Source organism: Elephas maximus, chromosome 1, assembly GCF_024166365.1.
Source record: "Elephas maximus indicus isolate mEleMax1 chromosome 1, mEleMax1 primary haplotype, whole genome shotgun sequence".
In the NCBI taxonomy this organism is placed as follows: domain Eukaryota; kingdom Metazoa; phylum Chordata; class Mammalia; order Proboscidea; family Elephantidae; genus Elephas; species Elephas maximus.
In genome coordinates this window covers 93,061,496-93,085,171 of record NC_064819.1, presented here as the reverse complement: position 1 = coordinate 93,085,171, position 23,676 = coordinate 93,061,496, and the positions used below count along the sequence as shown (strand labels likewise).

The 23,676-nt window shown below is 45.3% G+C and overlaps 2 protein-coding genes across 4 annotated transcripts; one reads left to right on the top strand and one right to left on the bottom strand.

Annotated features, from left to right (window-relative positions):
- Window positions 1–1,009: 1,009 nt before the first annotated feature.
- Window positions 1,010–19,076, bottom strand: NFKBIL1 (NFKB inhibitor like 1). Of its 3 annotated transcripts, none has more exons than XR_007517949.1 (5): window positions 18,875–19,076; window positions 18,193–18,469; window positions 11,275–11,496; window positions 8,416–11,089; window positions 1,010–2,930 (listed from the first exon to the last, which is right to left on the bottom strand). XR_007517949.1 is itself a non-coding variant. In XM_049888079.1 (4 exons), exons 1-4 carry the CDS (start codon window positions 18,929–18,931, stop codon window positions 10,497–10,499), a joined length of 1,149 nt encoding a protein of 382 aa, XP_049744036.1. In that variant the 5' UTR covers window positions 18,932–19,076; the 3' UTR covers window positions 4,114–10,496. The 3 variants fall into 3 exon arrangements, 1 of the variants encoding a protein (XP_049744036.1); XR_007517946.1 differs by having other exon boundaries at window positions 8,888–11,089; XM_049888079.1 differs by lacking the exon at window positions 1,010–2,930 and having other exon boundaries at window positions 4,114–11,089.
- Window positions 19,077–19,114: 38 nt separating this feature from the next.
- On the top strand, window positions 19,115–23,162 carry ATP6V1G2 (ATPase H+ transporting V1 subunit G2). The gene is made up of 3 exons (XM_049888425.1): window positions 19,115–20,099; window positions 20,351–20,451; window positions 21,068–23,162. The coding sequence occupies exons 1-3, from the start codon at window positions 20,018–20,020 to the stop codon at window positions 21,239–21,241; spliced, it is 357 nt and encodes a 118-aa protein (XP_049744382.1). The 5' UTR covers window positions 19,115–20,017; the 3' UTR covers window positions 21,242–23,162.
- The last annotated feature ends 514 nt before the right edge of the window (window positions 23,163–23,676 follow it).

The window sequence follows — 23,676 nt, the reverse complement described above, 5'->3', positions numbered from 1 at the left end:
CATGGCCTAGCCAAGTTAACACTTTTTTTTTAAAATTTTGTGATTGTATTTATTTTTATTGTGCTTTAAGTGAAAGTTTACAATTCAAGTCAGCTTCTCATACAAAACCTTATACACATATTATGTGATCCTAGTTGCTCTCCCTACAATGTGACATAATACTCCTTCTCTCCACCCTGTGTCTCCCGTGCCCATTCAACCAGCTTCTGTCCCCTCTGCCTTCTCATCTCGCTCCTGACAGGAGCTACCCACATAGTCTCATGTGTCTACTTGACACCAGTATCATTTTATGTCACATAGTCCCATCTAATCTTTGCATGAAGAGTTGGCTTTGAGAATGGTTTTAGTTTTGCGCTAGCAGAGAATCTGGGGGCCATGACCTCTGGGGTCCCTCCAGTCTCAGTCAGACCATTAAGTCTGGTCTTTTTACTAGCATTTGAGGTCTGCATCCCACTTTTCTGCTGCTCCACCAGGGATTCTCTGTTGTGTTCCCTGTCAGAGCCGTCATTGGTTGTAGCTGGACACCACCTAGTTCTTCCAGTCTCAGGCTGATGGAGTCTCTGTTTATATGGCACTTTCTTTCTCTTGGGCTTATATTTTCCTTGTGTCTTTGATGGTCTTCATTCTCCTTTGCTCCAGGTGGGTTGAGACCAACTGATGAATCTTAGATGACCGCTTGCTAGCTTTTAAGACCCCAGACACCACTCACCAAAGTGGGTTGCAGAATGTTTTCTTAATACACTTTGTTATACTAATTGACCTAGATGTCCCCTGCAACCATGGTCCCCAGGCCCCTGCCCCTGTTACTCTGCCCCTTGAAGTGTTTGGTTGTATTCAGGAAACTTCTTAGCTTTTGGGTTAGTCCAGTTGTGCTGACTTCCCCTGTATTGTGTGTTGTACTTCCCTTCACCTAAAATAATTTTTGTCTATTATCTAATTAGTGAATACCCCTCTCCCTTCCTCCCTCCCTCCTCACCCTTGAAACCATCAAAGAATGTTTTCTTCTGTGTTTAAACCTTTTCTTGAGTTCTTATTATAGTGGTCTCATACAATATTTGTCCTTTTGTGACTAATTTCACTCAGCATAACGTCTTCCAGATTCCTCCACTTTGTGAGATGTTTCACGGATTCATCCTTGTTCTTTATCATTGTGTGGTATTCCATTGTGTGAATACATCATAATTTGTTTATCCATTCATCCGTTGATGGGCCCCTTGGTTGTTTCCATCTTTTTGCTATTGTAAACAGTACTGCAACGAACATGGGTGTGCCTGTATCTATTTGTGAGACTGGTCTTATTTCTCTAGGATATATTCCAAGGAGTGGGAATGCTGGATCGTATGGTAGTTCTATTTCTAGCTTTCTAAGGAAGTGCCAAGGAAACCCTGGTGGCATAGTGGTTAAATGCTATGGCTGCAAACCAAAAGGTCGGCAGTTTGAGTCTGCCAGGTGCTCCTTGGAAACTCTATGGGGCTGTTCTACTCTGTCCTATAGGGTTGCTATGAGTCGGAATCGACTCGATGACACTGGGTTCGGGTTTTTTTTTTGGTAAGGAAGTGCCAAATCAATTTCCAAAGTGGTTGTACCATTTTACATTCCCACCAGCAGTGTGTAAGTGTTCCAGTCTCTCCACAACCTCTCCAACCTTTATTATTTTGTGTTTTTTGGATTAATGCCAGCCTTGCTGGGGTGAGATGGCATTTCACTGTAGTTTTGATTTGCATTTCTCTAACAGCTAATGATCGTGAGCATTTCCTCATGTATCTGTTGGCTGCATGAATGTCTTCTTTGGTGAAGTGCCTGTTCATATCCTTTGCCCATTTTTTAACTGGGCTATTTGTCTTTTTGTTGTTGAGGTTTTACAGTATATTGTAGATTTTAGAGATTAGACTCTGATCAGATTTGCCATGGCCAATTTTTTTCTCCCATTCTGTAGGTTGTCTTTTTACTCTTTTGGTGAAGTCTTTGGATGAGCGTAAGTGTTTGATTTTTAGGAGCTTCCAGTTATCTAGTTTCCCTCCTGGTGTTTGTGCATTGTTAGTAATGTTTTGTACATGTTTATGCCATGTATTAGTGCTCCTAGTGTTATCCCTATTTTTTCTTCCATGATCTTTATTGTTTTAGATTTTATATAGAGGTATTTGATCCATTTTGAGTTAGTTTCTGTGCGTGGTGTGAGGTATGGCCTTGTTTCATTTTTTTGCAGATGGATATCTGGTTATGCCAGCATCATTTGTTAAAGAGACTGTCTTTTCCCCATTTCATGGACTTTGGGCCTTTGTCAAATCTCAGCTGCTCCTAGTGGATGAATTTATGGCTTGGTTCTCAATTCCGTTCCATTGGTCTATGTAATTGTTGTTGTACCAGTACCAGGCTGTTTTGAGTACTGTGGAGGTATAATAGGTTCTAAAGTTGGGTAATGTGAGGCCTCCCACTTTGTTCTTCTTTTTCAGTAATGCTTTACTTATTTGGGGCCTCTTCCCTTTCCATAGAAAGTCAGTGATCTGTTTCTCCATCTCATTAAAAAATGCCATTGGAATTTGGATGGGGATTGCACTGTACCTGTAGATCGCTTTGGGTAAAATAGACATTTTCACAATGTTGACTCTTCCTATCCATGAGCAAGGTATGTTTTTTCTACTTATATAGGTCTCTTTTGGTTTCTTGCAGTAGTGTCTTGTAGTTACTTTGTATAAGATCTTTTATGACTCTGGTTAGATTTATTCCTAGGTATTTTATCTTCTTGGGGGCTATCATAAATGGTATTGATTTGGTGATTTCTTCTTCGACATTCTCTTTTTTGGTGTAGAGGAATCCAACTGATTTTCGTGTGTTTATCTTGCAACCTGATACTTTGCTGAGATCTTCTATTAGTTTCAGTAGCTTCCTTGTGGATTCTTTAGGGTTTTTGGTGTATAAGATCATATCATCTGCAAATAGAAAATATAGAGATACTTTTATTTCTTCCTTAACAATTTGGATGCCCTTTATTTCTTTTTTCTAGCCTAATTGCTCTGGCTAGGACCTCGAACACAATGTTGAATAGGAGTGATGATAAATGGCATCCTTGTCTGGTTCCCGTTCTCAAGGGGAATGCTTTCAGACTGTCTCCATTTAGGATGATGTTGGCTGAAATTAACACATTTTTGAGAGACACCGTTCAATCCATAACAGCTCTCAAGGCTTGAAAATAATTCTCTCTTCCTGGAGACCATATGGACAGTGGACACACCCTCCAGACTCTGGGTGTTGGGTACACCCTCAGGATTCTGGGTGGAGACCCTCAGCCCTGGGCTTCAGCTTTGCCTTCCAAGCTCACTGGGATGGCAACTCTGCTCCCTCGGCTTTGGTTTGCCCCATTCTAGCCCATCTGAGTGGCAACCCCAACTTCTAGGCCCCAGCAGGTCCTGTTCTTTTGCCTCTTGGGCATGGCAGCCCCACCCCGTCAACTTTGGGTGGTAGCCCCATCCCACTGGCACACCTTAACAGCAGCCTCACACTCCAGAACTGAGTTGGCAAAGATCCAACTCTTTGAAACCTAGGAGGCTGTGGCCCCACCCTTTCAAATCCAGGAGACCATGGCCCCACCACTTGAAATTGAGAAGACCCTGCTTCCTGTGCTTTCTGCAACAGCTCTGGTGATCTCCAAGCTGCTCCAGGGATGGTCCTTTTCTTTTCTTGGAGGACAACAGATGTTGCTCCTTTGGTCTGTTTCCTGCCTGCAGAATGCCAAGACGCAGACAACGTTCTTTCTTTTAGTTCTTTCTCTGTCCCCTTCAGTCTAAGCTGATGGGTTTTCTACTGTGGTAGTTGGTTAGAATCATCAGTCACAGGCTTAATTTCTTTAACAAAAGGTTGTGTAGCCACTTCCTTGGTGAAAATTCTATGACACGTCTTTAGTTTGTACGACAGAACTTTCCAAATCTTTAAGTTCTGTTTTCATTTTAAGTCCATCTCTTTTCTCTCACATTTTACTGTAAGTGCCAAGGAGAAACCACATGGCCCTTTTAAGATTTTGCTTAGAAATCTCTTCAGCCATATATCCAAGTTCATCATCTAAAATTCTACCTTACACCAAACATTGAACATAATTCAAACAAGTTCTTTACCACTGCATAAGAAGAACTGCGCTTCCTCCATTGTCCACTCACATGTTCATCATTTTCTTTTAAGGTCTCACCAGGAGCACATTTAATGTCCACAACTCTAGCAATATTCTGTTGCTGGTGCCACATATATTGTTTTCTCTGACACTAGAGACTTTCTCTATAGCTCTCCTAACTTCCGTCAGAGCCCTCATCAGAATCGCCTTTGACGTCTATAATTCTACCAACAATCTCTTCAAGGCAATCTAGGCTTTTTTACTACTAGGCACCTTAAATCTCTTCCAGCCTCTACCCATTACCCAATTCCAAAACGACTTCCAGCAGCACCCCCACTTCTCGGTACCAAATTCTTAGTTGTCTAGTACTGCTATAACAGAAATATCCTAAGTGGGTGGCTTTAACAAACAGAAATTTATTTTCTCAGTTTAGGAGGCTAAAACTTCAAATTCAAAGTGCTGGCTCTAGGGGAAGGCTTTCTCACTTTGCAGGCTCTGGAGGAACGTCCTTGTTTCTTCAGCTTCTGCTTCCTGCTTCTTTGGAGATCTACATGTTTTGGCATCTATCTTACCCCATTTCTGCTCACTGGCTTGCCTGTTAAATCTCCTTTATATCTCAGAAGAGATTGACTCAAGACACACACTACACTAATCCTGTCTCATTAACATAACAAAGACAACCCATTCCCAAATGGGATTATAATAACCACAGACACAGAGATTAGGATTTACAACACATATTTTTGGGGGACTTAATTCAATCCATAATACTTGCCATTTAACCTCAGAAAGCCCTCGGTGTTTCTTGACAAGTCTTTTAATGATTCTTCATTGATTCCCTGTTATAATCCAGCAGGTAATGTTCTAAATCTCCATTCCTCTTTTCTTCACCCTACCTCCTTATCTCAGTTGGTGATGCTGTCACCTATTTTATTGAACTCAGGGTCATCCAAAGTGGATTTCCTTACTTTCTAATTTCCCTTTCACTTCTATGTGTCTACATTTTTCCTTTCTTCTTTCCAAGGCTGATCCTTTTATCCACACTCTTTATCATACGTCCTCTGTCTCTACTATATTCTCTTCCATCTTCTTTCTTATATTTTCAGTATCTTCCACACTTCATTTTGCAAACTTATTCAGTTTAATTTCTTAAAAATAAAAAATCTTTCTCTGGACTGTCTTCCTCCCTCAGATGTCTATTCCATCTCTTACCTTCCTTTTCTGTGTGATGTCTCAAGAGACTAGTTCCCTTGAATAACCACTTTTTCAGGAACTGGTAGAATTTTCCTCATCTGTAAAATTCGTGGGTTGAACTGGAGATGATTCTTAGGTATATTCCATATTCACCATTCTATGACTTTGTACCCACCACCTCCTTTTCTTCACCTCCCACTCATTCCTCAACTCATGTAATTTCTGCCCTTCTATTAAATGGAAACTGTTTTCTCAAAATTTGTAATCGTCTAGTTCTTAAGTCCAAAGGATGTTCTCAACCCTCACCTACTAGACCTCCTTGAATCACTAGACATGGCTGCTCATTCTCTGCTTGGCACACCCCTTCCTTCACCCTGCTTCTCTGACTACTCCCTTTACTTCTTTATTGGTTCTTCTTTTGACAATCCTCAGAGCTCTTTTACTCACTCTATGGGGTGATCGTATCCATTCAAAAGCTCAGTCTCCACTGTGAAGGGAATAATGCCCCAATTTCTTTCTCCAGTCCAAATTTCTCTGGGGGTCCAGACTGCCTTATGAGAAACCTCTAAGTGTTAAGCTGGCACCCCAAACTCAGCAGTCCTTCTCTGACTACTTAACGCCTTGCCCTATTACTCTAAGCAGGTGGACCTCCCATTATTATGTGTGTTATTACTTATATAGAGTTTCACTAGACTGGAAGTTCTGTGAGGGCAGTGACTTTATTCATTTATACCATTGCCTAATATGGTGCCTTGCTCCTAATGGGTGCTTAATAAAAAACTTACTGAACTTATTTTTCCTCTCATCCCTGCTCCTCTTTTCTTGGTTTAGGGCATCACCATTTTCCAATCTCCAGGCTCAAAATCTCCCAGGCTTTAAGACTTCTCTTCCCCGACTCCAACCATCCAATCAGTTGTTACATCCTAATGACTTATCCCCTGAAAGTTTATAAAATCTGTTCCCTCCTTTAACCTCATTTGGAGTTATTGGACTGAAGTAGAAAGTACATGAGTTTTGCATTTAGACGAGTTTAATGCTAATTCCACTATATTTTAGCTGTGTGGCCCTAAGCAAGTTGCAATACTTTCATGAGTCTTGGTTTCCTCATCTGTATAATGGTGACCCACCACCCACCTTTTGGACAGTTGTGGCTAGGATTAGATGTTAGGAAAAGTGCTTGCCATGGTTAACACACAGTGTTGTTTTTGTTAGATGCCGTCGAGTCAGTTCCGACTCATAGCGACCCTATGCACAACAGAATGAAACACTGCCTGGTCCTGTGCCATCCTTACAATCGTTGTTATGCTTGAGCTCATTGTTGCAGCCACTGTGTCGATCCACCTTGTTGAGGGTCTTCTTCTTCTTCTCTGACCCTGTACCCTGCCAAGCATGATGTCCTTCTCCAGGGACTGGTGCCACCTGATAATATGTCCAAAGTACAGGAGAGAATGTCTCATCATCCTCGCTTGTAAGCAGCATTCTGGTTGTACTTCTTCCAAGACAGATTTGTTCATTCTTCTGGCATTCCATGCAATATTCAATATTCTTCACCAACACCATAATTCAAAGGCATCAAGTCTTCATTCTTCCTTATTCATTGCTTAGCTTTTGCATACATATGAGATAATTGAAAATACCATGGTTTGGGCCAGGTGTACCTTAGTCCTCAAAGTGAAATCTTTGCTTTTTAAAAATTTTATAAAAGTCTTTTGCAGCAGATTTGCCAATGCAACATGTCATTTGATTTCTTGGCTGCTTCTTCCATGGGCGTTGATTACGGATCCAAGTAAAATGAAAGCCTTGACAACTTCAATCTTTTCTCTGTTTATCATGATGTTGCTTATTGGTCCAGCGTGGGGATTTTTGTTTTCTTTATATTGAAGTGTAGTTCATACGAAGGCTGTGGTCTTTGATCTTCATCAGTAAGTACTTCAAGTCCTCTTCAATTTCAGCAAAGTTATCTGCATATTGCAGGTTGTTAATAAGTCCTCCTCCAATCCTGATGCCGAGTTCTTCATATACTCCAGCTTCTCAGATTATTTGCATACAGATTACACAAGTATGGTGAAAGGATACAATCCTGATGCACACCTGTCCTGATTTTGAACCATGCAGCATCCCCTTGTTTTGTTTGGAATAAGAACATATATGGATCTCTTCCAGTTGGTTGTCTCTTGGCATAGACAAGCACCTGTAGCATGCATCTGTTTGTAGGTGTTCAAAAAATGAGATTTCCTCCTGCTCCTTGTCTGTATTCCTGCAGTACTCTATTCTCCCTCTTCTTCAGAGCTGTCACCAGTGCCACTGCCCAGAGGACAAAGTTCAAATGCCTTACCCTGATATTCTGTGGTCCTTTCTGACCACGTGTTCCATCACATCTGTGCTTCATCTACCTCAGGACATTTCCTTTCCCTGACATTCCCTGTTTTCTGGCTTCCTGGCGCTGTTTAAGACATTTCATTTACCCACAGAGCCATTCCACTCGCCTCCACCCATTGAAATCCTACCCATTCATCAAAGCCAGCTCAAATGCCATCCCTCCTCTTTGGAAGCCTCCCCAGATGCCTTCAGGCTGAATTCTTTTCTGTACTCACTGTACCTTACTTTAACACTTACTCAGCATGCACTGAATTACAGTTAATTAGCCATGGGTTTGGAAACTCTGGTGGTGTAGTGGTTAAGTGCTATGGCTGCTAGCCAAAGGGTCGGCAGTTCGAATCCGCCAGGCACTCCTTGGAAACTCTATGGGGCAGTTCTACTCTGTCCTATAGGGTCACTATGAGTCCAAATCGACTCAATGGCACTGAGTTTTTTTTTTTTTGGTAGGCATGGGTTTGTCTCTCCTACTGGACTGCAAACTTAAAGAAAGCAGGGTTTGAATTTAACTCTGAGCTACTTAATGCTCAGTTGAACTACACTGAATAGAGAGGCCCTCCCAGATCTTTTTTCTAACTTAACCCAAACCTGCCCCAACTCCAATGCTAGGTTTTAAGCCCCAAATGGACTCTTGTTTAATCTTCTTAGTCTGTTTCCCAACCCTCTTTCTCTAAATGAACCCCAGTATATCCTCCATGGAGACCTGATTCCTGGTTCTAGCTCTAGAGAGCACAGACACGTACACTTCCACCACCCCTGCTTCATGGTAGGCACTGAGTCATCCCTTGGGGATCCCTGGGCCTCCTTCCCTACCCCCACTGGGGTGGACAGGATGCCTGTTGCCTGGCCCGAGGAGGTCAGAGGAAGCCAAGGGCCTCTAGGGCTCAGTATTTTTATCAGCCTAGGAAACAAGAGACACAGAAGCGGAAATCATGTGGTCAGAGAAAGTGAACAACCTTCATCTCAGGGGAACCCCCACCAGGGCTGGGGGCCAGACACCAGGGAGGGACGTTGAAAAGAGGTAGGACGGGGGGCCCAGGTATCAGGGCTTATTGTGCTTTGATTTCATGTAACTCTTTTAGATGGGGAAATGCTGTGCTTAAAACCAGAGAAAAATATCCTGTGTGGGTTAGTAAATACAAACCATGGCTTTCTGTTGCTTACCTCCCAACCCCCTACTTAGGGATCCTAACCCCAACTGCCCCCACTCCAAACCTGGGTTCTTTGCATGCCACTTCCGAAATCTCTGGCCTGTGAGAGGAACCGGACGCCTGGGTTGCTCACAGCTCGAAGTCTCTTCTCTGAATCACAGCAGCTTCCTCTCACAGGATCTTTCTCACCAGCTCTTCCCCCTCCTGCCCATGAACATCTGCCTGGTCTCTTGGAGGCCTTGAGCTCCTTCTCAGCTTCAGGCTGTCTTCTTATGCCCACCCCACACTCCCATGTTTCCAGAGGCTTCCCCTCCCTGTCCTCTGCCACCCTCTACTTCCACTCCTGGAAATCTCCTGTGTAGACCTGGGCTCACAACCTGAAAAATAAGTTTCTCATTTGATTCTCTGGTGTAGACACACCAGCACACACATACCATGCACCCTCTCCTTACAGGCCCGCCCTTTCTTTTCACCGAGTCCCCACTTGTGTCCTAGGGGATGGCAGTGGGGTTTGGTACTGTCTACAACTTTCTAGCCTTCTTTCCAGGGAGCTGATTGGGAGGGGAGCATGAATAGCGGGAGGAATGGAGCCACCCTCCTTGTGTGAATCTTAGACCCTCTACTTCTGTCTCTCAAGTCTTCAACCACTGGTTCTTGTAAAGATGTTTATCTCAAAGAGCAAGCCTGAGTTGCTGAAAGATAAAGGCCAGGTTTGGCATGGGGACAGAAATGGGATGGAGGGAGACAAGACTTGGGGCCCTGATGGGAGAGGGCCTGGAGGAGAGACAGGACTGAGAAGTTCTAAGGGACAGACAGCTGGGAGTCCAGCAGCCTGGCTGGGCTCTGGTATAGATCTCTGGTTGCCCAAGAACAGACAACCCGGGTTACATAATTTGGCCCTTTCCTCCTTCTTACCCTGCTCCTATTTTTAGCAATCGAAATTCCACTCCCCCACAGGGCTCTTCATCCATGCTGTTTCTGTCCCCCACCCTCCCACAGCCTCCTCATGGTCCCTCAGTCCCAGCTGCCCCCCAACTCGGATCATTCTGTGACTCAGCAAAGGGAAAGCCCTGTGTTGGGGGAAGGGGGTGTTAAGTGGGGAGGAGGATGTGGTTCTGCTTGGGGAGCTGGGGAGGGGAGGGAAAGGAAACTGGTGTTGTTCCCTTTTTTTTGCCTCTGTTCACATCTACTTCTTCAGCTGCGGACTGCAGAGTGAAGAGGACCCCAGCGTCAGGGGGTGGGAGGGAGACTGGAGGACAAACTGGGCCTTCTTAGGGATGATCTGGAGAATGGGCAAGCGGGGAGCTTCTTGCCTCCAGCTGAGGGCACGTGTTAGTGTGTGCGTGCAGGCTGCAGGTGTGTAGGAGCTGTGGGTTTCGGCAGGAGGGCGGGAAAGGAGATGTCATGGGTGATGAAAACCACAGCAGTGGAAACAGGCAGAGGAGACACCGGGAGTGAGATGTGGAACTAGGTCTTATTAGGAAATGGCAGAGTCAAGGAGCAGTGGTGGTGGCCCCCATCCCCCCACCCCCACTTGTTACAAATTTTCCTCTCTCGCAGTATACTCTGCTGTGCAGCATCTGCCTCCTTCTTGTCAACCCCACCCCAGACCTTCCCCTTCCTTCTGCCCCACCCAAGGCTTCACCCTCCCATTTCTTGCGCTGTCCATAGGGTTACTTGAGGGCCTCCGCGTGGCGATTCAGGGCCTGGGAAAGGGCTGTCACAGCTCCCATCACACGGCCCAGCTCCCAGGTCTCAATCTGGCTCCGGAATCGCTGCAGGAAGCGGTCAGGGTGCCATCGGACCTGCTGGACCCTCAAGTACCTTCTCAGAGCCCCCTGCTCCTCCAAGGGGGGGCCCCTGGCCACCAGGGCTGCGGCCATGGCCTCTGGGTCCCCTCCCCCAGGGCAGGGCCAGGGTACATCGCCAAAGCGCCAGAGTCTGCCCCTCCCTGCCCCTCTTGTATGCTCCGCCCTGGGCCCAGCCCTGGCTGGCTCTGGCCCTTGGTCCCCACGAGCCTCCTGGGCCCTCCTGGCTCGGCTCTCACGCAGTTCCTCCTCCTTGGCCCGGGCTCGCTCTCGGAAGAGCCGCTGTTCCTCCTCCTGCTGTTGCCAACTGTGGCTGGAGCCCTCAGCCCGCTGGGGTCTGTGGGCTCCCTCTGCTTCCAGTTGCTGCTGTTGCTGGTGCTTCTGGGAATGCTCCCGGGCCAGGCGGTCTGACCAGGCTGAGAAGGACTCGGGTTCCTGGGTCTCATGGGACATGTCATCTGTTTGGCAGGGTGGGATGGAGATAGTTGGGAGAGAGGCTGTAAGAAGGAGATGGGCCAAGGGAGGTAGGGAAGCACAGATGAAGGGGGCAGAGGAAGCCTAGTGCGGCGCATCCATGCAGCGGGTGTAGGAAAAGCAGCCAATGGGGAAGAAGGGCAGCTGTAGATGGGAATGTAGTCCTCACCTTCAAACCTCCCAAGGACCTCCTGCCACTCGTCCTCCAGCTCTCCCTGCAGCTTTTGCCTCCATTCCCGCTCCTTGGAAGCCTCATCTTCTTCCTCTTCTTCAGCAGAATCCCAGGGGGGTCCCCAACCCAGAATTTGCCCAGGGGTCTCCCCGTCCTTATTCTTTATTCCCATTGCAGAGGGACAGCGACTCAGCAATGGTAGGAAGAAGTCTGTGTAGGCTGTTGGTGGGAGAACAGTAAGCAGAAGTTAGCTTGGGCTCCCACGCCTTTGCAGAGCCACCATCTTGACTTCCAAGGAGTTCTGTGGTTACTCCCTTGGTGTCAGAGCATTCATGAGATGCCTCTGGGTGTAAGGAAATCATTATCGCTAACAAATATTTACTGGTAGCTTACCACATGCCTGATAAGGTGGGAGTTTAAAATATTCCGACCTGTGTCTCCACAAACTACTTTACAAGATACTTTAATATCTTGGGATTCTACTATGTCAAAAAACATTTTCTGGCTTGCCTCCAGCTAACTAGGGTAATACCAAAATCCTTTGACTAAGAATTCCATTTGTGGCTTGAAAATATCGTCACTACAGACCTCTTATTGTGTGTTTCTCACCCAAAACTATACTTCAGACTTCAAAAATATCTGAAGATTCTTCTGTACCATTACAAGTATTTAAAAAAACCCAAAAAACAAAAAACCCCGTTGCCATCAAGTCAATTCCTACTCATAGTGACCCTATAGGACAGGGTAGAACCACCTCAAAGGGTTTCTAAGGAGCAGCTGGTAGAGTCGAACTGCAATTCCCATTGCAGAGGGACAGCGACTTAGCAATGGTAGGAAGAAGTCTGTGTAGGCTGTTGGTGGGAGAGCAGTAAGCAGAAGTTAGCTTGGGCTCCCACGCCTTTGCAGGGCCATCATCTTGACTTCCAAGGAGTTCTGTGGTAACTCCCTTGGTGTCAGAGCATTCATTAGATGCTAATGGTTAGCAGCCAAACGCTCAATGACCATGCCACCAGGGCCTCATTACAAGCATACAAATACAGTATTACCTATTTATTTCTCAAGGAAACCCTGGTGGTGTAGTGGTTAAGAGCTACGGCTGCTAACAAAAAGATCGGCAGTTCAAATCCACCAGGTGCTCCCTGGAAACCCTATGGGGCAGTTCTACTCTGTCCTTTAGGGTCACGATGAGTCGGAATTGACTCAATGGCAACAGGTTTGGTTTTATCATTATTATTATTTCTCAAAAAAAACTGAATAAAATGCTTTTAGGGAAATTTCAGCCAGCCTTAGCCAGGTGATGACGGGATAGGGTAAGGGGGTAAGAGGTCCAGACCACAGAAATGTTACCAACAGCAGAGCAAGTTCTTTCCAATCGCTGACCCAGGGCAGGGGAAGGGGGCTAAGAAGGAGGGTTTCTCCCAGGTGCTGACGGACAGGAGGCTGGGGGAAAACGGGAAAGGGATCTTCCTGAACCCTGTCCTCACCACACACACGCCAGTGTTAGAAGAGCGTCATGCTGCTCGCTTCACTGCCAACCCAGGCACCCTGCCCCAGGCCAACCGCCGTAGCCATTAGCCACTCTTTCACTCTGGGGACAGAGGAAGGTGAGTGAGGCACCTCCCTTCCTGAGGACCTACTTTCTCTCCCTAGGGCAGGAGGAAATGGGCTGGAGTCCTTAAATCTTTATTCTGTGGTGCTAGAAAATATTGGTTATCTGGCAAAAGGACAGGACAGGGGAAAGAGTTGTCCTGCCACTGCTGGGAAGGCAGGAAGACACAGTGGGCCTAAGCCTTGGCCTGCAAGGCCCACGCCCCTCACTTGTCCCCTGGCACGCTTGAGTGCTGCCCAACCCAAACTACATCAGGGAGAGGGGACAGGGCATTTCTCTTTCAGTACTAACATGACCTGTCACCAGCCCTCCCAATCTGTCCTATCCAGCAAGTACACGGCCCTGTCTTTCAACTGCTTCTTCCCATCCAGGTCCACTGCAAGTGGAAGGGTAGGTGAATGGGTGTTCAGGCTTAAACGGGAGGTTTTAAAACTCATAGGCTTTAAGGAGTAAGGCTTCCAACAACAAAAACATGGTAGGTAACTTATGGTATAGAATATTAAGTCAGTGAAAATAAAGTTTACGTGTAAAAAAGTTGGCTACAAAACTGTATAGGATCTGATCGCAGCGATGTAAAAAGAGAGACCAAATTCTATGATTGAATAAAAGAGACTGGAAAGAAACATGCAAAAATTCTAGTCTCTGGTCGGAAGGACTATAGTTGGTCCTCTCCCTCCAATTTTGATATTTTAATATGAAAGTGATATAAGTAATTTAAGTATTTCTAATCTCTTGTTTTTTTTTTTAAAGAATGAAGGATAAATACAATCTCCATTAACAGTTTGCTGTGGTCCCTTCTAGTTCTATCTCTGAGTGTATAAACACATACGTATGATAATTTTTTTTCCCCAGAGATATGAGACTCAACTATACGTATCACTTGGCAACTTGCTTTTTTCACTTAACATCTCATATGTATTTTCCACAGGAGTATATTCAGGTCTACCTCATTCTTTTTTAATGAATGTGTAGTGTTCCACTAGTGTATGAAACAAACACCCCCTCCAACCGACAGGATTTAATTGTTTCCGAAATGTTCAGCCTCACACCTATGTCTTTGTGGACCGGTTACAGTATTTGTGTGGGGCAGGTTCTTAGAAGCGGAATTTCTGAGTCAAAGAACATATGCAATGTTGCCAAATTGCTCTCAAAAATGTCTGTGCCAATGTATACCTCTACCGAGAATATGTAAGAGCGCCTGTGCCTTCTTGTACCAAAATTCAGTATCATCCATTTTTTTAATTTTGGCAATCTGATACATTAAGAACATGATTTTGTTAATTAAGCTGTCCTCTTTTTCATACGCGTGGTGATATGAAATTATTTTGTAAATGACTTGCTCGTATTCTTCGCCCACTTTTAACTGGAAATTATATATATAGACATGAGAGCACTTTACAGGGTATAGATATTAACTCTTGGTGTTTGCTATATGGTAAATATTTCCTCCTGTCTTTCAAAAAAAATGTATGCAGTTACACTTGTATCAATCTTCTCTTTTATGGCTTCTGACCTTGTTTCAGTCTTACGATGACGTTCCCCACTCCAAAACTATGAAAATACTCCCTTGTTGTTTCTACTATTTTTATATGACTTATGTTTATTTATATTTTTAGAAAATAAAAAAGATTTTAAAAAGTAAAATGCATAATAACATTAAATACCTCTGTTCATACCACAGAATATGTTAATATGTCATTTTTTGCAACATTGCTTACTCTTAAGAAAATAAAAACCATTATAGACAGGAGGCCTGGTGGTATAGTGGTTAAGAGCTTGGCTGCTAACCAAAAGGTCGGCAGTTTGATCCCACCAGCCACTCCTTGGAATCTCTATGGGGCGGTTCTACTCTGTCCTATAGAGTTGCCGTGAGTTGGAACTGACTCCATGGCAACAAGTTTGGTTTTTAGTTTTTTCTTTTATAGATAAAGCTACTCTGTCCTATACGGTTGCTATGAGTCGGAATCGACTCGACGGCACTGGGTTTTTGTTTATTTTTAAAGCTTTCTTTGACACCTCCTTCCAAGTTTAATCCACCCCCCTGAAGCACCAGGGGTAATCTCTCTGATGAATTTGGTATATACCCTTTCTGTCATATTCAGGTGTTTAAGCTGGCTGTAAACTACCTTGAGTCAGGTGTGAGGTAGGACTCCATTTTACCCCAGATGAAACCAAATGTTCCACCATCGTTTATTGAACAGCCCACCAGTGATTTGAAATGCTACTTTTATCACCAATTTAGCAATGTAGATCAACTTTTCCCAATGTTCTTTAATTAAAATATACTTCTTTACTGGGAAAAATAAGTATGAAGAAAAATTTTGTGGAGTAAAATTATATTTTCCCTTAAGTGATGGAAATACTGCTCTTCCCCTAGTTGTAGTAAGACACGATTTCTACCTTGAAGGTATGTACATACTAACTGATACAAAAAAACACTTTTAAAAACGTCAATATCATGAGGCTTGTAGTTAGTGATGACTGACTGAAGTTCAGAGGAGGAAATGGTAATAGTTGGTGGAGTTGGAGAAAGCCTGAAAGGAGAGGGGGCTTCCGTTGGCCCAAGAAGAGAGAATAACTCTTAGCAAAGTGGAAATCAGGTGAAAGAGAAGGCAACAGGCAAGAGACAGGTAGGCTTGTGAAAGGCATGTTTGGGTCCTCGAAGACATAGCCACGTAGCTGGAGTCATGAATTTGTGGGTGTGCAGTGGGAGATAAGGTTGGAAAGACATGGGACATAAACCAGGTGGCTTGGCTATTTGAAAAATGGACCACTGCCTCCTTCTACCAAAAAACCGACTCATAGTTACCCTACAGGACAGGGTAGAACTGCCCCATTGGTTTCCAAGGAGCGGATGGTGGATTTCAACTGCTGACCTTTTGGTTAGCAGCCGTAACTCTTAACCACGGTACCAAGGCTCCATCTACTTCTACTGAGCAGATTAAAGTGGATTATGGATGTTAAAGGTCTGGTACTGTGCTGGCACATAGCAGAAGTGCAGTGAATGTTATATTAAAAAAATAACAGGATGGCTTTGGGCTTTATTCTTTTTGCAAAGACTGTGAGAAAATGACCCTTCTGTTTCTCAATGTTCACTAATTCTGGCTAATTCTTGTATAGAATGGTTATTGTCTGGCTACGGTGTGTTTATACAGGAGTCTTTGACACCTAAGACTACTTCCCTAGATGGTAATAGGTCCCAAAGGGATGTCACCAAAAGCCCCAAAGGTAGGGGCCATTCACTAGAGTCTCACTTGTTAGAATAACCCAACCCAGCCAATCCAACATAAACTGGCACATCCCTCACACCTAACAGGGGAGCTGAGGGCAAAAACTGAGGAGATTCTGGGTCATTTAATCTGTTCAATGAAAATATTTGGATTTTATTAAGCAGAGTGGTCTCTAAGGCAGCTGGAAGCTGAATGACATGGGCCTTTTGACCAAGGAGTTAGAAGGCCACCTGGTGGTGAGGTTGGCAGGGGACAAGGAGGAGATAAAGGACACCAGACTTTTGGAAGAAAAAGATGTGGCCCCCCTTATCAGCTGTGGGATTTTGGTTAAGTTTCTGAACCTTCTGGGCCAAACTCTCCACATTTGTAAGTGAGATGACATCATTCTCACATGCTTTGGAGAATTTAATATAACAAAGGAAGTGTCTAACACACTGTCAGGGACATTTTTATTACTCAAAAAGCCTTTACTGAATAACATAAAAATAACAATACCTGTCACCTAGTGAGTGCAAAGTCTGCACCAAGTGTGCGTACCTCACTTACTCATCACAACTCTCATCTTAAGAGAGGCAAATGAGGCTCACAGAGGTTAAGCTGGGTGAACCTATAAGTGGCAGAGCTGGGATTCAGATGCAGGTCTGCCTCACGTTATTTTGCTGCCTTCCAGCATCCTGCCTCTTAAAAATCAGCTGCTGAGTTAGACAACTATACTTTGTAAACCTTCTTCGTTATTAAGTTTAAAAAAAAAATCTGAACATGCCAGTCTATCTCACTTATGTTAAGGAGAATTAAAGAAAAGAGAATTTTTTTTTTTCCCCAAGGGGAACTCCCTAAAGGGGGAGTTTTTCTGTGGGGAGGAGGGGTTCCTGTACATACTTGGGGAGTTGAAGGATGGTAAGAGCAGCAAATCAAATTGAGTTAGGGCTGCTCATCCCCACCTTGAGCTTTTCCTCCAGGAAACAGGAGGTCCTCATCTGAAACCCTCAGTGTCAAAGGTTTTTTAGGAGCTCAGGTGTTTTTGGGATTTGATAGACCTGATTTACAAGTACATACACTGTATATTAGGCAGCATCTAAAGGAGGGTCTGGGCAGCCCCAGTAACCAAATACATGAATACTTCTGCAGTGAAATGTATGCATACAGACATCAAGTAGGATAAAAACAAATCAAAGATGCCCTTACTTTTGTTCAGTGACAAAAATGGAGTTCACCACCAAATGAGTGTGGGTGGCAGACTGATGAAAAATGTTTAGCTTTCAGAGCCTTTCTGAGTTTCAGAACTGTGAGTAAGAAAGTATGGACCTATTGACAGCAACAGTAGGAACAACAATTGCCAGCATCTACCAAGTACTTACTGTGTGCCAGATGCCCTTAATACGTACTATGGTACTATGTCAGTTAATTCTCAGTACAGGTGCTTGAAACATGGGCACTGTTGCATAATTCCATAATGTAGTTGTTAAGAGCATGGACGCCCTAGCCAAGCTGCCAGGGTTTCAATCCCTGCTCCACCACTCCATAGCTGTTTGACCTCAGTAAATTACTTCACTTCCCTGAGGCCAAGTTTCCTCATCTGGGAAATGGGGATCATACCAGCATTTACTTCATAGTGTTGTTGTGAGGCTTAAACAAGTTAGTTTGTGAAAAGTACCTGGCACATAGCAAAGGTTATTATCTTGTTTAATTTTGCACATGGGCAAATTGCAGCTCAGAAATGTTCAGTAACTTGCCCAAGAGTACACAGCTATTAAGTATGGAGCCAGATTTTGAACCCAGCAAATCTAACTCCAGAGGCATTTTCTATGCTAGAAACAAGAAACAAAGTAACTACCAATCTAGAAACATATGAAATTTGAGCCCAGTTGCTATTTTGTGAATGTTGACCTCTTCAACATTACAACCGTAATTCAGTAACCTAAAGGCATAATGACAGTCACATGTCAACTTGGTAAACTACTTCCCTAGGCTCCACTGACCAAACAACTATCTTATTTTACAACTGCAGGCCTTCATTTCAGGTCTGGTCAATTGTTCATGATCGCTCATGACCTTGTCCCCACCAGGCAGACTCACCATCAGGGCCCTGGCGGGCAGCAGCGTGCAGTGCTGTGTCCCCATGGCGGTCCTGGTGGGCAGGGTCAGCCCCCAGCCGAAGCAGCAGGCACAGGGCAGGGGCATCGTGGCGGGCACAGGCTCGGTGCAGTGGTGGGGGCTGCCCAGCATCTACGTCAAGGCCTGGGTGTCGCTGGAGGAGGGCCTGGGCCCGGACCAGCCGTCCTGCAGACAAGTAACGACGGAAGCGACGCTCTCGGCGTTGCCGGCGGGAAGTGGAGGCCATGGAACTCTTGGGCTGAGGAGGAAGGAAAAAAGGCAGCAGTCAGGACCTCAGCTTTGGCTGGTCTCTCCCCCTCTAACTGACATTCTCTCTTATGTCTCCCTCCAGTTCCCCGTTTCTTCTTAAATCTTCCGCAAGAGATGAGGCCTATCCTAACCCTCATCCCTTACCAGATGACAGGTTTCGAAAACAATTTGAGGGGAGTTGAGGTCACAGATTTAATATTTCAATGTAAAAATCTGAGAAAAGGATAAATAATTGTTTTAAGGCTCACGAGCGCAGGTAAAATTTTAATTTTTAATAAAGGCCTTTGAAAAAGACTACTAGAGACTGATGGGGAAATTCTTGTCAGCAGAAATTTGAATTTAAAAAAGTCACAGATATTTTCAAATAATGATCTAGAAATTGAATATAATGTACCCGGCAGACAGAAGTAGAGGCTTCTCCCTCTGGGACCTGGGGGGAGGGGTTACTCATCAGACCTGCCCCCCCCCACCCCCCAAGTACCCCCAGTGCTGTAGGCCGGAGGCCTGTGTTTAAGACGCTCGGAGGAAGGGAGGCGGGAAGGGCGGAGACACTCTAGGCTGCCGGAAATGACGCAGCAGAGACGCAGTGAAGGGCGGAAATGAACTGTAAGGCGTGCAACCGGATGTCGTTCCATCCCAAGGGGGTGTTTCTTTAGTCAGGCTTCCGGGAGGGAAACTGGAGAACAAAAATAAAGGGCCCACCTGAAACCCGAAGACTGGATGAGAGGCAAGGAAAAGAATGGGGAGAGAGAGGAGGGTCATTTTGAGGTTTAATCCCGCATCCTCCAACTGGAAGGAGATGGTTCAGTGATAGACGAAAAGATAATGAGAGACAGACAACAGGGGAGATAAAGACAGAACAAAAACCACAGTGAAAATGGAAACAAAAACAACAAACTACAAAACAACACAAAAAATCAACCAAACTACGGTGAGACATAAGGAGATAATCGTAGCGCAAGGAGAATGAAGTGGATGCAGAAATTTGGACTTTGAGAAAGACGTAGGAAAAAATAGAGATGGGAACTGGAGGAAGAGAGAAAAAAGAGGGGAAGAGAATTTGGGAGAAGAGAACACTCTTTCTCCAACAACGTCGTATGATGACATCATTATCTTCCTCACCTCACTCTCAACCCTTCTATGCCTCCTGCCTTGTGACCATCAACCACGCTCTCGTGCCAGCTATGCATACCTCCGCTTTCTACTCTGCCCTAAAGCTCAGACCTTCCTGACTGGAAAGGCCCTGCTTCTGGGGCGGTGTTAGCTGGCAGCTTTGGGCCCGGTCTCTGCTGCTCCCAAGCGGTCCTTCTGGGTACTGCCGGGATGAGAGGTGGGAGAGGAGGACCGATCATCAATGGGGAGGATCTGATGGGGGACACATCGGCTGCAGGAACCTGAGCGAAAAGGGGGAGCACTAAGACCCAGCGGTAGTGGAGGACTACAGCACCCAAGCGGGAGGAGGAAAACCAGGAGGTGGGGGTGGGAGCCATCTGGTACCTTGGTAGCATCCGCAACTGCACCAGCGATAACGACAGCAATGGCCAGTCAGTCTCAGGGCATCCAGCAACTCCTGCAAGCCGAGAAGCGAGCAGCTGAGAAGGTAGCAGATGCCCGAAAGAGTAAGTCTTCTCTTTCACCCATATGAGGTCCAGAAAGAAAATGAGGACAGGAGAGCAAACATCTGAGTCCTCAGGAAAACCCAAGGCAGACGGGGAGAGAGCTGGGGACTAGGAGCTAGTAAAGAGGGAAGAAATGGGTGGGTGTTAAAATCTAGCACCTCAAAGCATAACTTTCTGGAAAGATTGACCCCTATGATCACCTTTTTTTGGGGGGGAGGGATCCACCCATGCCCGTGTCCTTCTGCTTCTAGGAAAGGCCCGGCGTCTGAAACAGGCAAAGGAGGAAGCCCAGATGGAGGTGGAACAGTACCGCAGGGAGCGAGAGCAGGAATTCCAGAGCAAACAGCAGGCGGTGAGTCCTGGGGAAGTCAGAATGGGAGGTCAAGGATGCAAATCAGAGGTGCATCTGGTGAGGTGTGTATGCAGTTATCAAAAAGAAAATAAGGTGGCAGAGAGCTGGAGGGGACCCTGGCAGGGACCACAACATTTGTCAAGCTTTATGATATATAAGAGAGTCTGGGAGTTTTTAAAGGAGATGTACAGTTTGTGTGTGTCGGGGGAGACCCCACAGTCTGTGAGGAGAATGGTAACATTTGGGGTGTGGGACAGAGGTTTATGGTCATGGGTGGTGAGGTGATGGGGATTTTACTGTCTATTTTAAGACAAAGGTGCAGCTCAGGTCTTAGAGGAAAGGGGATTGTGTTATATCTCTGGGGCCTGGACATTTCCGTGGGATGGGGGTGGTTTCAGAGGGGGCAGTTTGAATCCCACTAGCTGCCCCTTGAAAACCGTATGGGGCAGTTCTACTCTGTCCCTTAGGATCATTTTGAGTCGGAGTCAACTTGATGGCAATGGGTTTTGTTTTATTTTGGTCATTCTTTCTAATCTTGCTTTAGGATCTTTCCCTCTGCACATCTGGACCCTTCTTTCTCTGTTTCTGCTTTTTCCTTTCTCTCTCCACCCTCCAGGCCATGGGCTCCCAGGGGAACCTATCGGCTGAGGTGGAGCAGGCAACGAGGCACCAAGTGCAGGGCATGCAGAGCTCCCAGCAGAGAAACCGTGAGCGTGTCCTGGCCCAGCTTCTTGGCATGGTCTGTGAAGTCAGGCCCCAAGTCCACCCCAACTACCGGATCACTGCCTAGGATGCATCATCCCAGGACCTGGCTCCCCCTGCCAGCCCCCTCCTCAAAAAAAAAACCCCAAACCAAAATCACCTCCCATCATAGCCCGTCTCTCCTTTCCATTCCCTGGAAATCCTAGGAGACAGGACCTAATAATTCTCCTGTAAAACTTCTAAATATCCTGCTTAGACCTAAATCTCCTTGTTCTATAACCCTCACTGGGACCTTGTCACCTTCACCCAACCCCTATGTGAAACTTGCAGCATGGAGAAGTAGGGATGTGGGAAACATCCCGACTTCAGAGCCCGATAGGCTTGGGTTCCCCCTCTGCACCCTGCCACTTGCTGATAGGCAACCCTGTATCCTCAATGTCCCACTCTGTGAATCTGGAATAATAACAATGCCTACCTTGCCGGGTCGCTGTAATGATTAGGAATCATTCTGTAATGAGCCTAGCATGGTTCCTGGCAGGTAGTAGCTGTGATTCCATACATGACAATCTTGTGGTATTACTTATCCCTGCTCACCTGCCAAACTTAGACACAGCTGTTTCCTCGCTTCTGTCAATAGCTCTCTGATTCCAGTAATTCACTCTGTGACCCTAGTAATTCTTGGAAGAATTGTTTGTTTCTGCCTCCTTTTCTCCAGACTTTATGATCCTTGAAAGGACTAAATGATGACCTCCTTTAGCCTCTCTTCCACGGTTCTAGGAAGATACTGCCTCTCTTAGCTTCTCTTTTTCTCTTATCTTTATTGGATTTCCCCCTTTTCCTATGTCCCCAAAGAGCCATCAGATGCTCACTGATTCCTGAGAACTAAGGTGACACTGTGTCTACATGTATGCACAGCTTTCCTTTCTACATTCTCAACACTTTACTTTCCCTTTGTATTCCACCTATTCGTGACAATAAAAATGTGTCAATAAAACAATTTATGGGCAAATCAATTGGTGAGTCAAAGCAGTCTCCTTTTGCCTCATTATTTCTTACTTTCAGTTACTCTTGTTCTTTGTTTACATATTTCAAACACCCAAGAGGGCTGTTCTTTGAAACTTGTTGTAGAAATAAAAGCAATAGTACATTATGGTTCCTATGAATTAGAATCAACTCAACGGCAGTGGGTTTAGTTTTGGTTTGGTATTTGGGAAACTGAGGACTATACATGACAACCGTAGAGAAGAGCACACTTTGCCCCCTTACTTTTCTGTTTTTCTTCATAGCACTTGATGCTACTTGACATTATATTTTTGCGTTTATCTTTTATCTCCCCATCTATGTAAACTCTTGGAGGACAAGGCTGTTCACTGCTGTCCCCCCAGATCCCAGGATAGCACTTGGTACAGGGTGGCCAGTTGATAAATATTGAATAAATACTTAAGATTGGGAAAATGGCCCTTCAATGACACCATCCTTGAATCAATGTTATTTCTCTTGGCCACAGAAGACATGCCTGCTTTACCGCAGACTTGAGCTAATGAGGTAATCTGTAGTATATTTATTAACCCAACTTTCTCTCTTTTCAAGTGAGGAGTTAGGATACAATAGAGATTAAGACATCACGTCCTGGAGATGTCCCCATCTTGGTTCTGCTATATGTACTAGCTGTATTACTTTGGACGTGTTGCCTTACTTCTCTAAGCCTGTTTGCTTGTCCATAAAGTGGGAATAATAATGCTATCTACTCCATAGTGTTAAATGGTTAAGTGTAGTAACAGGTAAAGAGCTGAGTTCAATGCCTAGCCAAACGTCTGTTAATTTTGTTAAGCAGCTGGACATCACATCTCTAGTATCTCAAAGAGGGGAGTGTTAAATATTTCATTTAGGATAAAAATCTAGGCTGAACAATGGGGCTCTTGGGAGGGCTAAGAACATTCTGGTCGAATTAGCAATATATCTAGAATGTTGTACAACCCTCAAGCCGTATCATTTATCTTTAATGCTTGGGGCAGAATTCAGATCCTGTTTCCCACTCAGCGAATTCAGGACACCTTCCTGGCTCGGAGCCCCTGCCCACCAGACGCAAAGCCGTTGGGGCATCAGCGACAACGGCCGACATGATTCTGGGCAAATGCCATTCACCCTGCTTTCTATCCCCACGGTTGGAGGAGCAGGGCCCCCGGTATGGCTCGCTGTTTCCTCAAGCTGTCCCCCTCCCGGTCCCCCCATCCCCGTTCCTGAGCCAGCTGGAGCAAGTACGCCCTTCGCTCGAGCCAACGCGCCCACAGGTCACCTTGACTACAGGGCCAAGGACCCCGTGGGAACCCTCAGTCCTCGCCGCCCTCCATCAACACGCGCACATGGAGGGGTGTCCAGAGAGAAGACCTGCGTGGCAAGAACCGAAAGGAAGTGGTGAGGTGCGTGGAAAAGAGGACAAGAAACGAGAGATAATGATGGGAGGGGATGCTAGTTTTCTTTCTGTTTTTTTTACTGGCAATAACGGAAACGTTAGAAGCGGCT

Bases quoted from the DNA above. Each gene is read 5' to 3' on its own strand.
- NFKBIL1 (XM_049888079.1), bottom strand. From the start codon at position 18,931: ATGAGTAACCCCTCCCCCCAGGTCCCAGAGGGAGAAGCCTCTACTTCT. The intron at 18,470-18,874 runs GTACATTATATT...CTTCCTCCTCAG, and splicing joins CCTCTACTTCTGTCTGCCGG to CCCAAGAGTTCCATGGCCTC. The intron at 11,090-11,274 runs GTGAGGACTACA...CCTGCCAAACAG, and splicing joins GGTCCTTGGGAGGTTTGAAG to ATGACATGTCCCATGAGACC.
- ATP6V1G2 (XM_049888425.1), top strand. From the start codon at position 20,018: ATGGCCAGTCAGTCTCAGGGCATCCAGCAACTCCTGCAAGCCGAGAAG. The intron at 20,100-20,350 runs GTAAGTCTTCTC...TTCTGCTTCTAG, and splicing joins GGTAGCAGATGCCCGAAAGA to GAAAGGCCCGGCGTCTGAAA. The intron at 20,452-21,067 runs GTGAGTCCTGGG...TCCACCCTCCAG, and splicing joins TCCAGAGCAAACAGCAGGCG to GCCATGGGCTCCCAGGGGAA.